The following is a 20,376-nucleotide window of genomic DNA, read 5'->3' as shown; positions in this document are numbered from 1 at the left end:
TTGTCATGATACATGCATGATTAAAGAAGACCGAAATATTTGCCATAGAAGCCTCTGAAATAGTACTATTAGATGTGTTTTCACAGAGTAAAGAAATTTGAAAATAACTAATGAGTAAGCCACAGTATGGAAATTGCCCATTAAAATGTAAGTTTTGACAAACTGATTGCCATTTCATAGCAATTTGAATGATTTTAAAAAGAAATCTCTCCTGATTTTAATGACAATCCGCTATCGCGAGTCAATTTTTTGGCTTTATGAATTCTCTCTATGAAGGACTTCTAATGCAGTATATAATGTCTTATACAACTTAGTAGGCCTACTGTATATATGCTGCTACAACACGACAACACTACCTTAGCTCCATAATCGATGATAGCCTTCTGCGAAGGAAGATTCAGCATTCTTGCAGCCTCAGTTAAAGAGATTTTCTCATAAGCCTTCTCAAGACATGCAGCAATCTCGTTCCTAATAGTGTCGAGCAATATGTCTATGAAGAAGTTATAGCTTTCTGCAGGAACATTGCCCTTAGCGAGGAAGATCTATAACAAGAAAAACACAATTTGTTAGTTAAAAACAAATTTCCATTACAAATACCTGTCTAAATTAGATGAATTATACATCTCTAGTGAGCTTGATTAAAGTTACAAGAAAAAATGCAAGTAACTGTAGATTTGAAATCATTATGATCATCATTTTACAATTCCAATTTCCTGGGTACTGTTGGCGAGCCTCTTCCATTCTGTCTTATTGAGATACGTTCTGTTGTTAATGACGTCCTTCAGTGTCCTTCCCCGAGCAATGTCCATCTTTACGATGTCCGTCCAGTGGGTTCTTGGTCTTCCCACCATCCATTTCCCTGCCACATGTCTCTCCAAGTTAATATATGCTGTCCTTGTTGGTTCCATCCTCATTACATGCCCAAACCACCTCAGTATGGACATGCTAACCCAATCTAACAATGATGTAACAATCCCACCTTTCTTCCTAAACACATCATTCCTTAACTTGTACAGTTTGGTTTTTTGAATTGTGGACCTAAGGAACTTCATCTCTGATGCCTGCAACCTTGATGAGTCTTTCTTAGTGAAGATGCAGGTTTCAATACCATAGGTTAATATTGGTATGAAGTACTGACTGAACATCACCAGCTTTGATTTTGTTGGTACTTGAAATAAAATTCTTAATTATTAGCTTTAAAAAATCTTTTGTCATCCTGACAAAATAATTTCCCAAACTATTCTACCTAATAATCAAGTACACCTGAAAATATGAATGCGATTACTCTAGTATAATTCACCTACTTTCTCATATGGTTAATTATGATTCTATTTTACTAGCGTTGAGGAGCCTATAATAGAAGCTGCAATTACATTAGCAAAAATGACCTGCAGAAAGACTGAGTGACAATAAAATCTCATGCTCATCAGCCACAGAACCTTAAATTACCCCACACCTCCCACATAGACTGGAGATTAACAAGGTGAAATCCAGGAATTTTAGCCTAGGAAATGGAAGCGATCTTGTTACAACCTGAAAAGAAATTGAACTGGAAGAGCTCCAACTGAAGAAGTACTTTTTTCAATTTATTGTTCTGACCTTACTTACCTGTCATTGTGTTTACCCATGTTTAATTTCCTATCTTCAATTTTTCATAATTTACTTGTTACATTTACAATACATACATGTTAATATTCTAACGATAACAAAATCTAATGTGTGTTTTCCTGAGCTTGTTGATCATTATCATTTTCTGTTAAAAATATTTGAAGCCATAACTAGTGTTAGCAGTTTAAAAAGCAATTCAAAATAAACTGAACAAATTTTAAATGGAATACAGTACATGATTTTGAAATGTACCTGGACAAAGACAGGGAAGTGTGCTGTCACTATTCGCATTCATAAAGGTAATGAATGCCTTTGCTGGCGGGACCTAGTGTTTACAGTGCACTATGTCTTCTGGTATGGGCTAGAGCAATTTTGTTACTTTCATTGATCTGTCTCAGCTTTATCCTTGGCTTTGACAAAATGAAAGTGACTGAGGTATGAGTGATGCTAGTAATGCCATTCCTTCTGCAGCCAGTCTCTGCTATGAATGGTGTGAAAATATTGCTCATAGGGTCAGTTGGTGCATGCATTTCAGTGGGCTTGGCAGACTGATATGTAATAACAACTTCTGGCTCGGTGAGGAAAGCAATGGGAAACTACCTCACTCCTCATTTCCCTAGTACGCCTCTTCAGTGATGCCTAGGCCATCTATGACAGCTGATGGTGGAGCTGTTGAGAATCCAACCAGCCTTCGGGCTGAGGACTAAACATACATACAAAGGTAATGGACGAAACTGAAAAGAAAAAATATGGGGACAGGGAGCTGAAGGTGGTGATGTTTACAGATGACACTGTGGTGGTTGTTGTTTGAGTCATCAGTCCATAGACTGGTTTGATGCAGCTCTCCATGCCATCCTATCCTGTGCTAACCTTTTCATTTCTACGTAACTACTGCATCCTACATCTGCTCTAATCTGCTTGTCATATTCATACCTTGGTCTACCCCTACCGTTCTTACCACCTACACTTCCTTCACAAACCAACTGCACAAGTCCTGGGTGTCTTAAGATGTGTCCTAACATTATATCTCTTCTTCTTGTCAAATTTAGCCAAATCGATCTCCTCTCACCAATTCGATTCAGTATCTCTTCATTCGTGATTCAATCTATCCATCTCACCTTCAGCATTCTTCTGTAACACCACATTTCAAAAGCTTCTATTCTCTTTCTTTCTGAGCTAGTTATCGTCCATGTTTCACTTCCATACAATGCCACGCTCCACATGAAAGTCTTCAAAAACATCTTTTTAATTCATACATCAATGTTTGAAGTGAGCAAATTTCTTTTCTTAAGAAAGCTCTTTCTTGCTTGTGCAAGTCTGCATTTTATGTCCTCTTTACTTCTGCCATCATTAGTTATTTTACTCCCCAAGTAACAATATTCATCTACTTCCTTTAAGACTTAATTTCCTAATCTAATATTTCCTGCATCACCTGCCTTCGTTCAACTGCACTCCATTACTTTTGTTTTGGACTTATTTATTTTCATCTTGTACTCCTTACCCAAGACTTCGTCCATACCATTCAGCAGCTTCTCGAGATCTTCTGCAGTCTCAGATAAAATAACAATATCATCGGCAAATCTCAAGGTTTTGATTTCCTCTCCTTGGATTGTGATTCCTTTTCCAAATTCCTCTTTGATTTTCTTTACTGCCTGTTCTATGGAAACATTGAAAACGAGGGGGACAAACTGCAACCTTGCCTCACTCCTTTCTGGATTGCTGCTTCTTTTTCAAAGCCTTCGATTCTTGTAACTGCAGACTGATTTTTATACAGATTGTAGATAATTCTTCGTTCTTGGTATCTGATCCCAATCACCTTCAGAATCGTAAATAGCTTGGTCCAATCAACATTATCGAATGCCTTTTCTAGATCTACGAATGCCGCACGTGGGCTTGTCTTTCTTGATTTGATCCTCTAAGATCAGACGTAAAGTCAGGATTGCTTCACGTGTTCCTACATTTCTTCTGAAGCCAAACTGATCTTCTCCCAACTCAGCTTCAACTTGTTTTTTACATTCTTCTGTAAATAATATGTGTTAAAATTTTGCAGGCATGAGCTCCTAAACTAATGGTGCGGTAATTTTTACACCTGTCAGCACCGGCTTTCTTGGGAATAAGTACAACAACATTGTGCTGAAAATCGGATGGGACTTCTCTTGTCTCATACATCTTACACACTAAATGGAATAACCTTGCCATGCTGCTTTCTCCTAAGGCAGTCAGTAATTCAGAGGGAATATCATCAAATCCAGGTGCCTTGTTCTTATTTAGGTCTCTCAGAGCTCTGTCAAACTCTGACCTCAAAATTGGGTCTACCATTTCATCAGCATCAACAGCCTCTTCTTGTTCCAGAACCAAATTATCTACATCCTTACGCTGATACAACTGTTGGATATGTTCTTGCCATCTTTCTGCTTTTTCTTCTTTCCCTAGAAGTGGCTTTCCATCTGAGCTCTTAATATTCATACACCTAGATTTCCTTTCTCGAAAGGTTTCCTTGATTTTCCTATATACAGCATTACCTTTCCCAGGACCATACAACCTTCGACATCCTTGCACTTCTTCTCCAGCCATTCTTCCTTGGCTACCTTGCACTTTCTATCCACTTGATTCTTTAATCGCCTCTATTCTTTTCTGCCCTCTTCATTTCTAGCATTCTTGTATTTTCGTTGTTCATCAATCAGGTCTAGTATCTCCTGAGTTATTCACTGATTCTTAGTTGATCTTTTCTTCCTTCCTAACATCTCTTCAGCAGCCCTACTGACTTCATTTTTCATGACTATCCACTCTTCCTCTATTGTGTTTCCTTCAGCCTTTTCATTTAGCCCTTGCGCAACATGTTCCTTGAAACAATCCCTCACACTCTTTTCTTTCAACTTGTCTAGATCCCATCTTTTTGCATTCTTTCCTTTCTTCAATTTCTTCAACTTCAGATGGCATTTCATGCCCAACAAGTTGTGGTCAGAGTCCACGTCTGCTCCTGGGAAAGTTTTGCAGTCCAACACCTGGTTTCTGAATCTCTGCCTAATCATAATGAAGTCTATTTGATACCTTCCAGTGTCTCCAGATCTCGTCCACGTATACAGCCGTCGTTTGTGGTGTTTGAACCAAGTATTGGCAAGGACTAAATTATGATCAGTGCAGAATTCAAACAGCTGGGTTTCTCTTTCGTTCCTTTGTCCCAATCCAAATTCTCCTACTGTATTACCTTCTCTTCCTTGGCCTACCACTGCATTCCAGTCTCCCATTACAATTAGATTCTCGTCACCTTTTACATATTGTATTAAATCTTCTATCTCTTCATATATTCTTTTGATTTTCTCATCATCCGATGAACTAGTAGGCATATAGACCTGCACTACTGTGGTGGGCATTGGTTTGGTGTCTATCTTGACAACAATAATTCTTTCACTATGCTGGTCGTAGTAGCTTACCCACTGCCCTATTTTCTTATTCATTATTAAACCAACTCCTGCATTTCCCGTTTGATTTCGTGTTGGTAATTCGGTAGTCGCCTGACCAAAAATCCTGTTCTTCCTGCCAACGTACTTCACTTATACCAACTACATCTAACTTTTAGTCTCTCCATCTCCATTTTCAGATTCTCTAACCTACCACAACGATTCAAACTTCTAACATTCCACGCTCCGACTCGCAGAATGTCAGTATCCATCTTCCTGATGATCGCCCCCTCTCGTATAGTCCCCACCCAGAGATCCGAACGGGGGACTAGTTTACCTCCGGAATATTTTACCCGGGAGGAAGCCATCATCAGTACATCATTCATACAGAGAGAGCTGCATGTCCTCGGGAGTTAGTTACGGCTGTAGTTTCCCGTTGCTTTCAGCCGTGTAGCAGTATCAACACAGCTAAGCCATGTTGAGTATTATTACAAGGCCATATCAGTCAATCATCCAGACTGCTGCCCTTGCAACTTCCGAAAGGCTGCTACCCCCCTTTCGATGAACCATTCCTTAGTCTGGTCTCTCAACTGATACCCATCCAATATGGTTGCACCTGCAGCTCGACTATCTGCTTCATTGGGACACGCAAGCCTCCCCACCGCGGCAAGTCACATGGTTCGCAGGGGAGGGACACTGTGGTATGGGAACCAAATGGCGAGAAAGTAAAAGGTCAACTGGACATATTGAGCGAGTAAATTGGTAATTATGGAATGAAAATAACCATGGAGAAAAGTAAGACAATGGTGTTAATTAGAAAGAGGAGAAAGGTACTGTTAAAGGATACAAAAGGAAAGGCATGTTACCAGAAAGTGAGGAACTTTTTTTACAGGCTGCCCGGCTAACATAACCTAGATATGGGCTAGTTGCATCATATTAATGCATATTTGATTCAATGGGTGCTCAAATTTAAACCGTAAATACTGTAAAACGGTTTATTTAAAGGATAAATCTTCATTATTATCAGCACAGTTGCATCAATTACATCGGGATTTAAGTGTTTAGCTTGACTATCACGCTGTGTCGTGCGCGAGCAGTGTCTAGAGTAGCATGGATACGCATGCGAGCACTCGATTCCACTTGACGCTTCAAACCTGTATGGCACTCCACAGCAACCGAGTGGTAAGCAACGGTGTTACTTGATTAGGATCGAGCCGTAGAATACTAGAAGTTCAGAATACTCTGTTATGTCTTGTTTGTGATAACACTAAAATAGTTCAATTATACAGTTAATATTTACTGTCTGATATTATTTTTCATGCCAAGAGGGGAATAAATTGAAATTTTATTTTTTACGTAGTTTACCCCGCTCGCATACTCATTCCTGCCACCTGGCTGACGAAAATTCCAGGGGAGAACACTGGAGGTAATGTGTAAGATGTATTATTGTCCATATTAACGTATGGCCACTGATGAAAAGACAGAAGAGGAGACCAGTGAGACGAAATTTTTAAGAACGACAAGAAAGGACAACGTAAGAAATGAAGATTGTTTACAGTTTGCTTTACATCACACCGACACAGTTAGGTCTTATGGCGACGATGGGAGAGTAAAGGCCTAGGAGTGGAAAGGAAGTCGCCATGGCCTTAAGGTACAGCGGGTGCCTGGTGTGAAAATGGGAAACCACAGAAAACCATCTTCAAGGCTGCTGACAGCGAGGTTCGAACCATGGCGACTAGTGTGATGAGTGAGTAATTTTCGCTCCGTAAACATCCTACTCGATTCGCATAATAAGTTGCAGAAAGCGTTTAATCTGTGCATAGTTGTGGAAAATAAATTGACAAGCGTCAGTTCTACACTCCCGTCATGGCTTTGAAAGAAGCAACTAGGAAAATAAGTGAATTTGAAGAAGTGATGAAGGACTTTCAAGCTCGCTTGGACTCCGCTGTAAGTGCTGCCAACCCTCCGACTGTACTTCAAACGCTGGACGGCGAATTCCAGGCATTCAAATCGCAAGTAACAACTGCAATTGGTGACCTGAAGAAACAACTAAGCGCGATAGAGGATAAAATTCAGAAACAGGATGAGGCATTAGATGAGGCAGAGCAATATAGTCGCCGAAATTGCCTACTGCTACACGGCGTCCCGGAAGAACCGTCTGAAGATGTATATAACAAGTCTTTGGATATAATAAAAACTAAATTTTCGATTGAGCTCTCAATGAGTGACGTTGACCGCTGTCACCGGCTGGGGCGCCGAAGCCGGACATCTGCACAAGTGGTTGCGCTAGGAAATCGCCCGATTATAATTAAATTCCTGCGCTATCATGATCGTGATCGTGTGTGGCGAGCCAAGCGTGCACTGAAGGGGAGTGGACTTCTTATCACAGAGTCCCTCACAAGTGTGAGGAAAAGTATATTAAATCGTGCTAGGGACTTTTGGGGACCAAGAAACTGTTGGACTCAGGACGGGAGAATATGTGTTTTGAAAGATAACACAAAGTTTCAAATATGCACGATTGCGCAACTAAATGCCTTAGCTGTGTAGGATGAACGAGTGGACTGTTAAATTTTATTATGTGTATTTTCAGTAGTTTACGTTTGTGTGTGAGTGAGTGTGTGTATGTAATAGTCAGTGGATGTATTCAGTGCTGTTCTCAGGTAAGCTCATCTTATTTCATGTACCACTATTAGTTTTCCTCTTATGTTGGTAGACGAATCTATCCCTTGTGTCAATGACCCGCATTCCTCGCCGCCCCTCTTAACTCAACCCTCACCCCTCCCATACTCTGAAGCAACGGGATCCATTCTGAGGCGACAGCTGATGAATCACCCGAGAGCTCTCTCGTGTTGTCACCTAAATTCACTATCCATTGCAGCTCACCTAGAAGAACTACAGGCAATTTTCGAAAATAATAAGGTGCATTGTATTGGCATATCAGAAAGCTGGTTACGTGGAGATTTGCCGTCATGTGCTGTAAATCTCGACGGATACTCGCTCTTACGACATGACCGTACTGACAGACGAGGTGGTGGAGTAGCCTTTTACTACAGGAATGATTTAAAATGCAAGATTATCTGCACCTCAGACCCAAGCCTTCCCCTGCGACCTGAGTATATGTTTGTTGAACTCGACTGTAATAAGAAAATATTAATAGGAATTGTATATAAGCCACCTAATATTAGACAAATAGGGGAATTCGAAGCAGCTGTAACTGATCTTATCTCGGTCTACGAAGATGTCATAGTCATGGGGGATTTTAATACTGACGTGTTAAAACAAACTAGTGAATCGGATAAGTTGCGTCACATATTCCATGCTCTGAACATGGAAATCCTACCACTTAACGCTACGAATCATGTCTACTACCCTGACCACTCGACTCACACTTTAATTGACCTTATAATTTCAAGTCAACCCCAGAAAGTCGTTAAGCACGGACAGATCCCAGCTCCTGGGATTTCAACTCACGACTTATTGTACTTATGTTCCTCTATCCGAGGACCGAAGTATAAAGCACGCTACGTTATTTTAAGAGACATAAAACTTATTGAATTAGATGACCTACGTAATGACGCATATAACATACCGTGGGATGACATACGTAATTTTCATGACATTGACTCAAAAGTCAACAGATTCAACTCATTAGTGCTGAACTTGTACGACAAACATGCTCCGGAGAGGCAGGTAAGATTTACCCGCCCCCCTTCTCACTGGCTGACGACCGAGATAAGATCTGTTATGGCCAGCCGTGACCGTTGGTACAGACAATTCAGACGAACACGTGACAAAGATGACTTTGAGCAATACAGGATACTTAGAAACAAAGTTAAACAGCTAATTAGAAACAGTTCAACAGTTAGCGGGAAATAATAATTTAAACCAAACCTGGAAGAAGTTACGATCTCTGGGCATAGGCAAAGCCGTACAAGAGCACATTCCCACCATATCTCTAGATACCTTAAATTATTACTTTTCTCAGCCTAAAGTCGGACCAGCTCCATTACCAGCTAATCCCACAAACTTAGCACGCTCTTCCGAGTGCGACCAGTTCTCTTTCCACACCGTTAGCGCAAATGATGTTAAACGTGTGCTGTACTCTATCACTTCCGATGCGACAGGTAATGACGGTATCTCTATAAAATTAATTAAAAACATCATCGGGGCTGTACTACCAATACTGACTCACATATTCAACTACTGCCTGACCAATGGAGTATTCCCTAACGTTTGGAAAGACGCACTAATAAGGCCTATCCCGAAAAACAATACCTTGGATTCTCCATCAGATTACCGCCCTGTGTCCATCCTGCCACCCCTCGCAAAAGCACTCGAACGTCTGATTCATGCACAAATCACTGTATACCTGACCCAAAATTCCCTCCTTGACCCTTTTCAATCCGGCTTTAAAAAAGGACATAGTACCGCGACAGCATTACTGCGAGTTACGGACGACATCAGACAAGCGATAGACCAACGATATGTGACTGTAGCAACACTACTAGACCTAAGCAGCGCCTTTGACACAGTTAGCCCTGGGTTACTATTGCTGAAACTCCGTAGTCTCAACTTTAATATGACATCTCTTAAATTTTTTAGCTCCTACCTCACTGACCGTCGGCAACGAGTATCAGTAGGAACAATGTACTCAGGATGGCACAACAAATCAATAGGTGTCCCGCAGGGGTCGGTTTTGGGCCCACTTTTATTTGTTGTTAGTGTGAACGACATAGGGGATGCATTGAAATATAGCAAGTACCATATCTATGCAGATGATCTTCAGATTTATTATCACTCATATCCACAAGACATAGATGTAGCCATTGACAGAGTAAATTTTGACTTACGACGACTGAATGACTATGCAAAAAATAACAGCTTGTTAATAAATCCTAACAAAACTCAGGCTATTATATTTGGTACCAAAATAAACCTCAACTTGTTAAAAAGTAGACATGTACCTCCAATTATTTTAAATAACATTGTCGTGCCCTATTGTACGTCAGTAAGAAACTTAGGCGTTATAATGACAGACCCTCAACTGGACTGAACAAGTGACAAATACATGCCGTAAAGTGCAGAAATCCCTTTTTCCCCTCAAACGCTACTCTACTATATTTCCAAAAAATCTTAAAATACAACTGGTAAAATCCCTAATCTTACCAATTCTAGACTACTGCGACACTGTACTTACGGACATATCTCAAGACAGTAACAAGATGCTTGAACGGAGTTTAAACACCTGTATTCGATTCATATTTAAGCTGCGATATGGTTCTCACATTTCACCTTATTACAGGGAGTTGTCATGGCTTCGTGTTCATGAGCGTCGCAGTCTCCACATGTTGTCTCTTCTGCATGGAGTTCTAAACACAGGTGTACCGAATTATCTCTCTTCAAAATTTAATTACCTCTCCTCCTATCATAAACACGATACACGATCTGGCTCCTGTTTAACAATATCTCTCAGTCACTCCAGGACCTACAACCGCTCCTTTGTAGTCACTGCCGCGAGGCTGTGGAATACCCTACCTGCTACCATTAGGGATTTGCGTTCTCATAGGAGATTTAAGATGGATTGCCGGAATCACTTTCTGAATACCTCTAGCTGACTTTTCTATGTGTGTAGTGTGAATGAGTGTGTGAATGAGCATATATTCATAAAAATTAGAAATATATTTACTAGTTATAGTTTTTTTTTCTGTGTTTCCGTCTCTTATTATCACTAGTGTTAGTTTTATATTTATTATCATGTACACTTAGATTGTAGTGTTGTAGATTCCATAATAGTTTTTTATTACAATCTCCAAATTTTCTATTAGTACCATAGGTGTACCGAATTATCTCTCTTCAAAATTTAATTATTTTAATTATTTTAAAAGATCTGTTGTATTTAAATATTATATGTACGTTAATCATTTTAAATATTGTGGTTAAGTGTAAGAGAGGGCCTTGAGCCCCAACTTCGCCACGAATAAAGACGAATTACTTACTTACTTACAATCGTCCGGATACTAGCTCACAGCTGCACGTCCCTAACCGCACGAAGAAATGAGGATGTCAAGAAGTAAATCAGAAGAGAATAGAGAGAAATAAACAGATGGTTAGAGCATGTTAAGAAGGTGGAAGAGCGAAGGATAGTAAAGATGATGATGGAGGCTAAGGTTGAAGGAAGAACAAGAGGCGGTTGGACTCAATCAAGAACAGCATAATAAGAAGGAACTTGGATTGGAACACAACTGCAAACATCAATGGTGACTAAAAAGAGGAAGATGGAAAGGTGCCATTAACATCCCCGCAGACAGGAGCTGGAAAAGGGGAACTGATGATGACAATCCAGAGAAGCAGAAACAACCTAGCTGGCACAGGGGGAAAATGTGAGTGGAACAACTGGGAATGACGAGGAGGGAGATTATTTCACAATGGCAGAACATATGAAGTTTGATCTGATCCTTTCATGCTTCTTACGTTAGTCCTTATCTTTCCTTTCTACTGTGCTTTATCCACATTGCCCATTCATTGTGTTTATTCCTATTCTACTTCAAATCTTTCTATCCCTTACATCTATCTGCACAATTAGCTGAACTCTTTACAGTACAACTCAATGATGTCTTTATCATGTCTTGCCAAGGTAAGCTGCTCATCTTTTCTTACCTTAACAATAGTAATCACCTCTGCCCATGAAAGTCTTAGAAGCAAGATCAGTAATCACCTTGTTATAACTCCCCTCCATAAGGTACTGTTCCAAAGATAGCGGGTGCCGAATATATACGTTGCTCTGGATCTGATCAGATGGAAGCAGTTCTAGCTCAGTATGGAACTCAGCCACACGGTTCTGTGACAACAGGAACAACAGGTTGAGTCCCAGCAGCTGGTACTTGTAACTGGATTCTGGGAGCTGGTCCCTACAACAAGAGAAGCAAAGGAAATTACAAGAAATCAAAGTTACAAACCCAGCATACGAATGTTCTAATTTACAATAATACTCAAATTTATAACAGTAAGAGAAAAAAAAAATTACTTTCAGGCTTTTGAATCACTTTCTTCACCATAGGACATGAGAAGTGATGTTTATATTGCTTTCACTTAATTTACTAAAGCTCAGTTGTACCCATCAATGATGGGTAAGTTTGTTAGTTTTTGTACAATTACAGCAGTAATGCCATCTAACGCAGACGAGGTGATAGCAGAAGAGACAGAACATACCTCAACTAATAACGATCAGTACTGTTATGTTAATGATCATCAGCTTTAAAGGCTTACAAAGTTATAGATCATAATGTTTTGTATTCTTCTGGCTCAGCAATAATAGAGCAGCTGAGGTGTAGGTAGTTCCCACCTCCTTTATGACAAATTTTGACCACCTTAACACACTGATATCTGGGCTATCTGGCACACAACTACCCACAGTGGCCGGTCATTTCCTCACAGTAGCATGATCATTTTACAGTTTCACTCAAATAATTATTATTCCTCAACTTAACATAATTCACCAAAACTTAGCATACAATATTCAATTCTTCAGTAACTGACCAAGGTATTCTGGTAATGATACATAATGGATTACATGCACAGCAGTAAATAATAACCAATGGAAAGCCTGGCTCCCCTACAATTTCAGGTTTGCTTGGCAAAATGTTCACTTCAGGTATCCCTACAAAAGTTTCCAAAAATCGGGTGATATCTCATTCATACCAGCTACTTAGAGAAATGATAAGGCTGTTGTCAGGAATACTCAAGTCTGCATCATTTTCATCGTAACAAGAATCTTGCTGCACTGACTGCACATGCTGCCTCATAAATGTGTCGGTCCCGACATCACCAAATAAGTGTGTTGACCTTCCATTTCAAAAGCTATACAGTGGGACCTCGATTATCCGTTCCCGGAAGCTATGTTTTCCTGGATTATTCGTTCAAATTATATGGTCCTGCGAACATCCCAATTAAATCACGTTGTAAAAATCCCACGTTAACCGTTCCTCGAAGAAACAATTTCCCGGATCAATCGTCCAGAAATTTCAGTTCCATCAACGCTAAATCCTCGATTAAACATTATTCAAGAAAGAGTATGTCACGAAAGAACGGCTATGACATACCTATGGATTTTGACGTTAACACCCCCCTCACTGCGATAATTAGAGCAAGTACTGCACTGGGAAAGCGATCAGCGCGGTGAACTTGCTCTAGGGACCATTTTAGCATCGCATTCAGCTGGTATTATTTAGGGAATCCTCGGAAATCATAAAGCAGTGGCCACAACAATTGGAAGGAGACAGAGTATATTTTGACAGCTCTACTTGAAGACGGATGTTCATACTTCTACATTATGTCCAGGGTTAGGTGTTTATTTTTTACTTTTTTCTATCGTATTGCAGAACAGGTTTCCGGCAATTCCCACAGGGCAGTATATAATATAGTCATTAGGCTTTCAGACAGCAATCCAAATTGCTCCTTCCTAACATGAATTTAGTATTTCAATATGATCGGATACGATTGAACAGGTGGAATCAATAAACGTTTATATTTATTTGACTTCATTGTACATTTCAATACGGACCTAAACATGAAAATTATAACTTGTAATACGATTGTGATCTCGAGACTAGAAGAAATGTTACACTTTAAATATGTAAAGCCATTACTGTTTTGGTCCTAATATAAGCTGGAGATTTTTATGTTTTTTGCTAACATGTCCTTAAAAACAATATTCGTTTTATTTGCGCAGCATAACATTTAAAAAGTCTGTATAATTTCCCACTTGCACAGGCTTGTTCAGCGAGCACTCTTTCCAACTGAGCTTTAGGTCACGAATAAACCAAAATTTCTGGAGTTTTGATGGGTTCATTTTCTCTTTCCAATCTGCTTATGATTAGTTCTGGGCAGCAATGAATATTTAATGCATTAGAGAACTTTTCAAAATCAATACTTGCATTCAAAAGCGTATTCTCAGCTTCAACGTAACCTTTAAAAGTCGCTGCAGGCCTAATTTACGCAGTACAAGATTTCCAGAAACTTACTACAAACAGTATACCGGTGACCAAATTACAATGGAAGATTAAAAAAAGGGATTTTGCCATCATGTTGGGCGCTTTTGTATCTGATGTGCGTTAAATGATTAGATAATTTAAAACTACTTGCGATGGATTGTTGTTCGGTTTGGCGTTACTTATTACATATTTCGATGAGCTTGGCTGATCGAAGTTGCTGACATGAAGGAACTTTTCAAGGGAAACTGCCAAGTTTCTCCGGTAAAAGTGAGTGTGAGGTATCAAGATTTATAACTCACGTAATTAATGTTTGAAGCCGGCTGCGCGGTCTAGCTTGCCTGTCTCTCACCCGTAGGCCCCGGGTTTGATTCCCAGCCACTTCAGGCATTTTTACATGGATATGAGGGTTGATTCTAGGTCCACCAGCTTACATGATCACCGTTAAGGAGCTATCTGGCGGTGAGATGGCGACCCCAGTCTAGAGATCCAGGAATAAGAGCCGAGAGATTTCGTCATACTGACCATGTGTCACCTCATAATCTGCAGACCTTCAGACTGAGCAGTGGTCGCTTGTTAGGGCAAGGCCCATTACGGCTGTAGGGGTGTTTGGTAGATTATAATTACACACATTTAGACCTAATGATTGTGATGTTTAGCCAAATTGTCGATGGTTTTAATTCATTCCTGGATTTTCAGTTTTCTCGTATCTTAACGGGTTTTTTCCTGTGGTCCCTCCAAAAACGGAGAATCGAGGTTCCACTGTATTGTCCTTCCACCTTTCTTCTCATTTCCTTTTCTAGTACCCTTTCAAATATTTTTACTACTAATTATTACATATCTTCTTGTCCCCCACCTTACATATAGGTGTTATTACTCCTTTACTCTGGTCATTCGGTACAGATTTTTCTTTCCAAGTACATCTAAATATCATATACAGCCACTGTAGAACAAAAGGGTCCTGCTGCTTTTATCATTTCCACACAATTCATCTGATCCTGCTGTTTTTCCCACTTTCATTTATTTTGACACCAGTTTCCACTTCTTCCATTGTGACTTCACTCTCTGATTCTATCTCCTTACACTCTAACTCTATCATCTCATTAAAAAAAAATTTGTTTTAAGTCACACTGACACAGATTTTATGGCGACTATGAGACAGGAAAGGGCTAGGAGTGAAAAGGAAGCTACAATGACCTTAATTAAGCTACAGCCCCAGCATTTGCCTGGTGTGAAAATGGGAAACCATGAAAAACCACCTGCAGAGATACTCACAGTAAGGTTCGAACCCACTATCTCCCAAATGCAAGGTGAAAGCTACGTGACCCAAACTAGTTTCATTTACACATTCTACACATTCAGGAGTTGATCAAAGTAATCTCCTTCAATCTTTCCTATGGTTGTGATTGCCAATATGTTGAAAAAATTTGTGACCCATTCTTGCAAATGATTAAGTTCTTTATTGAAACCAATAAAACTTACGTATAGCAAGGTCCTACTAATATGCAGCTATACTACTATCATGCTAGAATAAAATCAGATAATAATAAACACTTCTTGTTACCTGTAGTCCAAATAGTAGCATTTTAGTTGAGCCATATATCGTTCGAATGATGGGATGTCCTTGACAGCAATACTCCATTGTGCTCCTATCTCCAAAATATCCCCTTGAAACAAAACAGAGCACATTCACTCAATATACTCAATATGGAGTACCCGGTGTGGATAACACAAGAACTGTACGAATCACAATATATATCACGTCATTTAAACATTTAAAACCTAAGTTTGGTAAAAATAAACCATTTTACAGAATTTACGGTTTTAATTTGGAGCACCCAATGAATTATTACTAACAGCAGCGGTACATTCAAATTCCCGTTTATATTTGATCCGCCTTCGTAACTAGTTCGCAAACGAGAGCTTAAGAATCCACAGAGCAGCTCACACCTCACAGTGAAATACACAAAGCTGCTGTCGTTCAAATTCTGGACAGTGCTCAGTTGTAATTTTCATCTCAAACATCCATGTGGCATCAGGAAGTCCATTTGGTTTTACACCCCTGCCAAAAACCAAAACAGCTTGGGTGGCACCCAATGACTCAAATATGCATTAATATGATGTAACTAGCCCATATCTAGGTTATGTTAGCCGGGCGGCCTGTAAAAATGGCAGGGCAGTACGCCCATTTAAAAGGTGCTAGGGAGAATACTGACCTCTCTACACTTCCGTAGTACTTCGTCTTCCAGATCAAGTTCCTCACTTTCTGGTAAAATGCCTTTCCTGTTGTATCCTTTAATAGTACCTTTCTCCTCTTTCTTATTAACACCATTGTCTTGCTTTTCTCCATGGTTATTTTCATTCCATAATTACCAATTTACTCTCTCAGTGTGTCCAGTTGACCTTTTACTTTCTCGCCATTTGCTTCCCATACCACAGTGTCATCTGTCGGATAGAAACTTGCAGACATCCAATTGCTGGGAGAGAGAAGCCCTTCCCTTTTCATCTTAATGAAAACTTATCAATATCAACTGTTAAGTCCAATACCTTGTGCAGAACCAAGGAACACAAAATATAGTAACCAAGTTCTGACTCTGTCAGATGCCATTGAACAACCATTTATATAAATCCATAGCCTGTTTCCAGCCATTCAACTGGATCAGGAATGGAATAAATGAAGCCCGATCTAGCGGTGAGGATAGGAATCATGCCGGCTGCCGAAGCCTGCCACACTCCTCTGGGGCAATGATTAATGACTGAAAGATAAAATGATATTGGAGTGTGTTGTTGGAATGTAAGATGACTGAGAAAACCGGAACACCCGGAGAAAAATCTGTCCTTCCTCCACTTTGTCTAGCACAAATATCACAAGGAGTGACCAGGATTTGAACCACGGACCCAGCGGTGAGACGCTGGCGCAACGTTGCCTGAGCCACGGAGGCTTACTGACCAATCATTTATAACGAATAAATTATTTTATAAATACTGTACTTGAATTTCATTTGTGATTTCTTGGACATCATGAAACCACCACTTCCTTTCCCTTCTTGCACTGACAGTGACTTTACATGAGGTCAGATTCCACCAGTTAAAATCTATTAAGAATGTTACTCAATATAACTCACTTCATGACACGCTGAGGAAGAAATGTAGAATTCTCTTCAAAGAGAATAAAGTTGACAAAGAATAGGGCTTTTAATTTCAAGGTAGTATGAAGTAATAAAATGAAAGGTCCACAGTTCAGCTTAACTTATCCCAGGTATTTCTGCCAAATCAGGAACTTAGGTCAGGCTAGTGAAAACAACATGACTGGATACGTCTGGCATCCAGATAGTGACAAGAACATTGGTCTGTATTGTTTAGAGTCCTGAATCAGCCTACAGGCCTCTAGTATCCTATGTGACAGTATTGGCTAGTGACAAGACCACTGGATAGTTTCGTCACAGATGCTGTTGGGGATAACCAAAGGTTAGAGTTGTTAAGCACCCACAGGTCTCTACTATCCCCTGCGACAGTATTGCCTAGTAACAAGACCACTGGATAGTTACGTCATTGACTATGCAGTGGGCCACATGATGTGAGCTGTTTTGGAGACAATAGGAACATTAGAAATGGGCCGCATTTCAGAGAATGACGTAATGTCAGTTTGAATTTTTCTATATAAGTAATAATACTTTTGGTACTTTTAGGGTGGGTTGATAGGCCCCTGGCAAGCATAAAGGATCTCTCCTTTCATCTACTTTGGTATTGTTTCACATCATTTTTGCACACTTTTTACCTTTCTAGAAATGTGAACAAACTAGTAAAGATCATTAATTACACACAGGACGCAAAGACAGCACAACAATCTGGTCAGGCAAATGCTGGGGCTGTACCTTAATTAAGGCCACGTCCGCTTCCTTCCCATTCCTAGGCTTTTCCTATCGCATCATCGCCATAAAAAATAGGCTAGGCCTACCGTGACAGCCTGGATAAATATAAGATTTGTTTCCCTATTTCACATAAACTGTGAAATAATTCCCATGATGGATTGTGAAAGGTCAATGGCTCATCATTTCAACCACCATGGAGGAGCCTGCTTTCCACTGATCTTTTCAACTAAAAATGAGTAACACAAATTACCTACAGCATAACATAACCTCAAACAGTGTTACAAAAACTCTTCAGATAACAGGATTGCTGTTACTCAGGTACGGAACTGTGAATGTCACAACTTCACAGGTAGCCTAAAGAATAGACTTACTGGCAAGTAATAATTCCTGCTGCGAAGCCGTAGAATTAGATGTAGGTAAGAACATCAATCCTGTTAGCCCAACCTGTAAAAAAAAGAGAAGAATGTCAAAATATATTCTTGCGACGTAGAAAGACTTTATGTGGCAAACATTTGAAGAGTTTACTCCTTAGCCGTAACAAAATAAAATCATGGCCATGCATTGTAATTATCGCGAATATGCATTTAATCAGCTAAATACAAAGCAGAGTATGTTACTATTTAAGAGATCATAAAAAAAGTAAACGAGAAGATTAAGCAACACATGATGAACAGTAACTATGCTCATTTGCTCGCATGAAATTGGTAGAAGTCATTCAAATAATGTGAATCTGTAACCTAAGAACACAAGTACATATACATATATCAATCACGAAATCGATACAATACCGTAATAATTAGTGGCAGTTACCTTCAATTTTGCTAATAACTCCCCGCATTTTTCTAATTTTGGGGGTTTCTTCGTCCATTCGGTTTTTAGTTGTTGATACAATGACACGACTTCTTTCAAAGCAGACATCTTCACATCAGTTCAAAGAGATCACAATATCACATATTATCTAATCTATCCTCTTTGCCTTTAACCACGGAGAATCCCGGCGGAAATTTCGACTGTCGTTTATTTACAAATCAAAGAGTAAAAAAAATAACTCTCTTCTTATATTTTCTTGTACATGCTCCTTGGATGTGTCCTCATGGCATGTCATGGCAACCTGGCAATGTTCGAGTAGACGATTATCTTCAAAGGAAATTAAGTTAATATATAAACAGCACAACTATTTACTTGTTATATAAGCTATAGAGAAACTCATTCACTTTACGAGCATATTATTCTTATTATTATTATTTTCACAGTCCGAGGTGATTTCCACACAGTGAAATTTGATACTGCGAGCAAGCTATGGGAGTCAAACGATTTAGGGCGGAATTCTAGACAGCACTTATACGTAAGTGCCCCTTATAAGCCTGGTTTCATTTCATACTACCTACTTAAGTGTCCCACTTATTGCTATAAGTGGACCTCCCACACACTTAAGTGACTGACTTATGTTGCAGCAAGATGGAGGATGATTTTTCTGAATATGTTGCATTTCATTCACAGAATACTTTCCGTGCACACAGTAGGGATGGAAAATCCTGTCGAAATGTAATGTGACCAACAATTTAAGGAAGGTTTCGTTTTAGTAACGCGAGAGTTATGAATATTCTTGTTCCTTTGATTGAGAGAGTGACCATAACCTCTAGAGGATTCACTATCTCACCATTCATTCATTCATTCATTTCATTCATTCATTCATTAATGAAGATATTGTTTTGAGATTTTATGCCACCTCTTAATTTCAGGCTATTATTATTATTATTATTATTATTATTATTATTATTATTATTATTATTATTATTATCATCATCATCATCATCATTACCGGTATTTCGCTTAATTAACTGGAAATGTGTTACAAGTTGATAAGTTACCAAGACTGTAGGCCTATGGAATAGTAAAGAAGTACGGTATACTGAGTTATAAGAAAAATGAACGTGCTGCACTACTACCTTTTATTTTAAGGTTGATTTGTGCTAATTATATCAGGTTAGTCAACCAATCGTTTGCCGGTATATATCAGAAGTTTCTGAAATTATGGCATCGCACATCAAAACATACTAATTAAATTTTATTTGGGGAAGTACTGTAATTAGGCCTATTACAACGTAACGACTATGGATATATTTGTCAAATCATTAACAAGCATCGTAAGGCTATATATTCTACATTTGGATGAATATTTGTATAGGTTCGAGTGCCTGGATAACTATAAACATATTATATTAAGAAGAAAATTAGACTCTGGGCATTTTCGAAGTTTGCATTGTCCACAACAAGTTTTTCTCGCGGCATTCATATTCTGATGAGAAACTGCGTCGGTCTACTTGTTCTATATTATGTTCATGTACCGTACTTCGACACAAGTTCTTGCAGGTGCCGTCTCAGCTCGCAGTACAGCGTAGATGGAGAGCGCTGTTGCGAAATCGACTCTTGAAGATCACGCTCGAGTGTGACTCAAACAGGGCGTCACAGTTCCACATTTTTCGTTTGTAATTTTAAGTTCATTCA

At 39.4% G+C, this 20,376-nt stretch overlaps 2 protein-coding genes across 2 annotated transcripts in view; one reads left to right on the top strand and one right to left on the bottom strand.

The window, feature by feature from the left end:
• The window catches only part of Rpn12 (regulatory particle non-ATPase 12), a 39,411-nt gene extending 20,579 nt beyond the window's left edge, over window positions 1–18,832 (bottom strand). The window contains exons 1-5 of the mRNA XM_067155572.2: window positions 18,679–18,832; window positions 18,240–18,312; window positions 15,561–15,663; window positions 11,725–11,917; window positions 357–542 (exon numbers count right to left, since the gene is read on the bottom strand). Coding sequence (XP_067011673.1) covers window positions 357–542; window positions 11,725–11,917; window positions 15,561–15,663; window positions 18,240–18,312; window positions 18,679–18,786 — 663 coding nt within the window. The 5' untranslated portion in view covers window positions 18,787–18,832. The remainder of the gene's footprint in view (window positions 1–356; window positions 543–11,724; window positions 11,918–15,560; window positions 15,664–18,239; window positions 18,313–18,678) is intronic.
• The window catches only part of LOC136883334 (kinesin light chain), a 191,491-nt gene that overhangs the window by 42,504 nt on the left and 128,611 nt on the right, over window positions 1–20,376 (top strand). The gene's annotated exons all lie outside the window — the stretch shown is intronic.

This window comes from Anabrus simplex, chromosome 11 (genome assembly GCF_040414725.1).
Source record: "Anabrus simplex isolate iqAnaSimp1 chromosome 11, ASM4041472v1, whole genome shotgun sequence".
NCBI lineage: Eukaryota > Metazoa > Arthropoda > Insecta > Orthoptera > Tettigoniidae > Anabrus > Anabrus simplex.
This window is presented reverse-complemented; position numbering and strand designations above follow the sequence as displayed.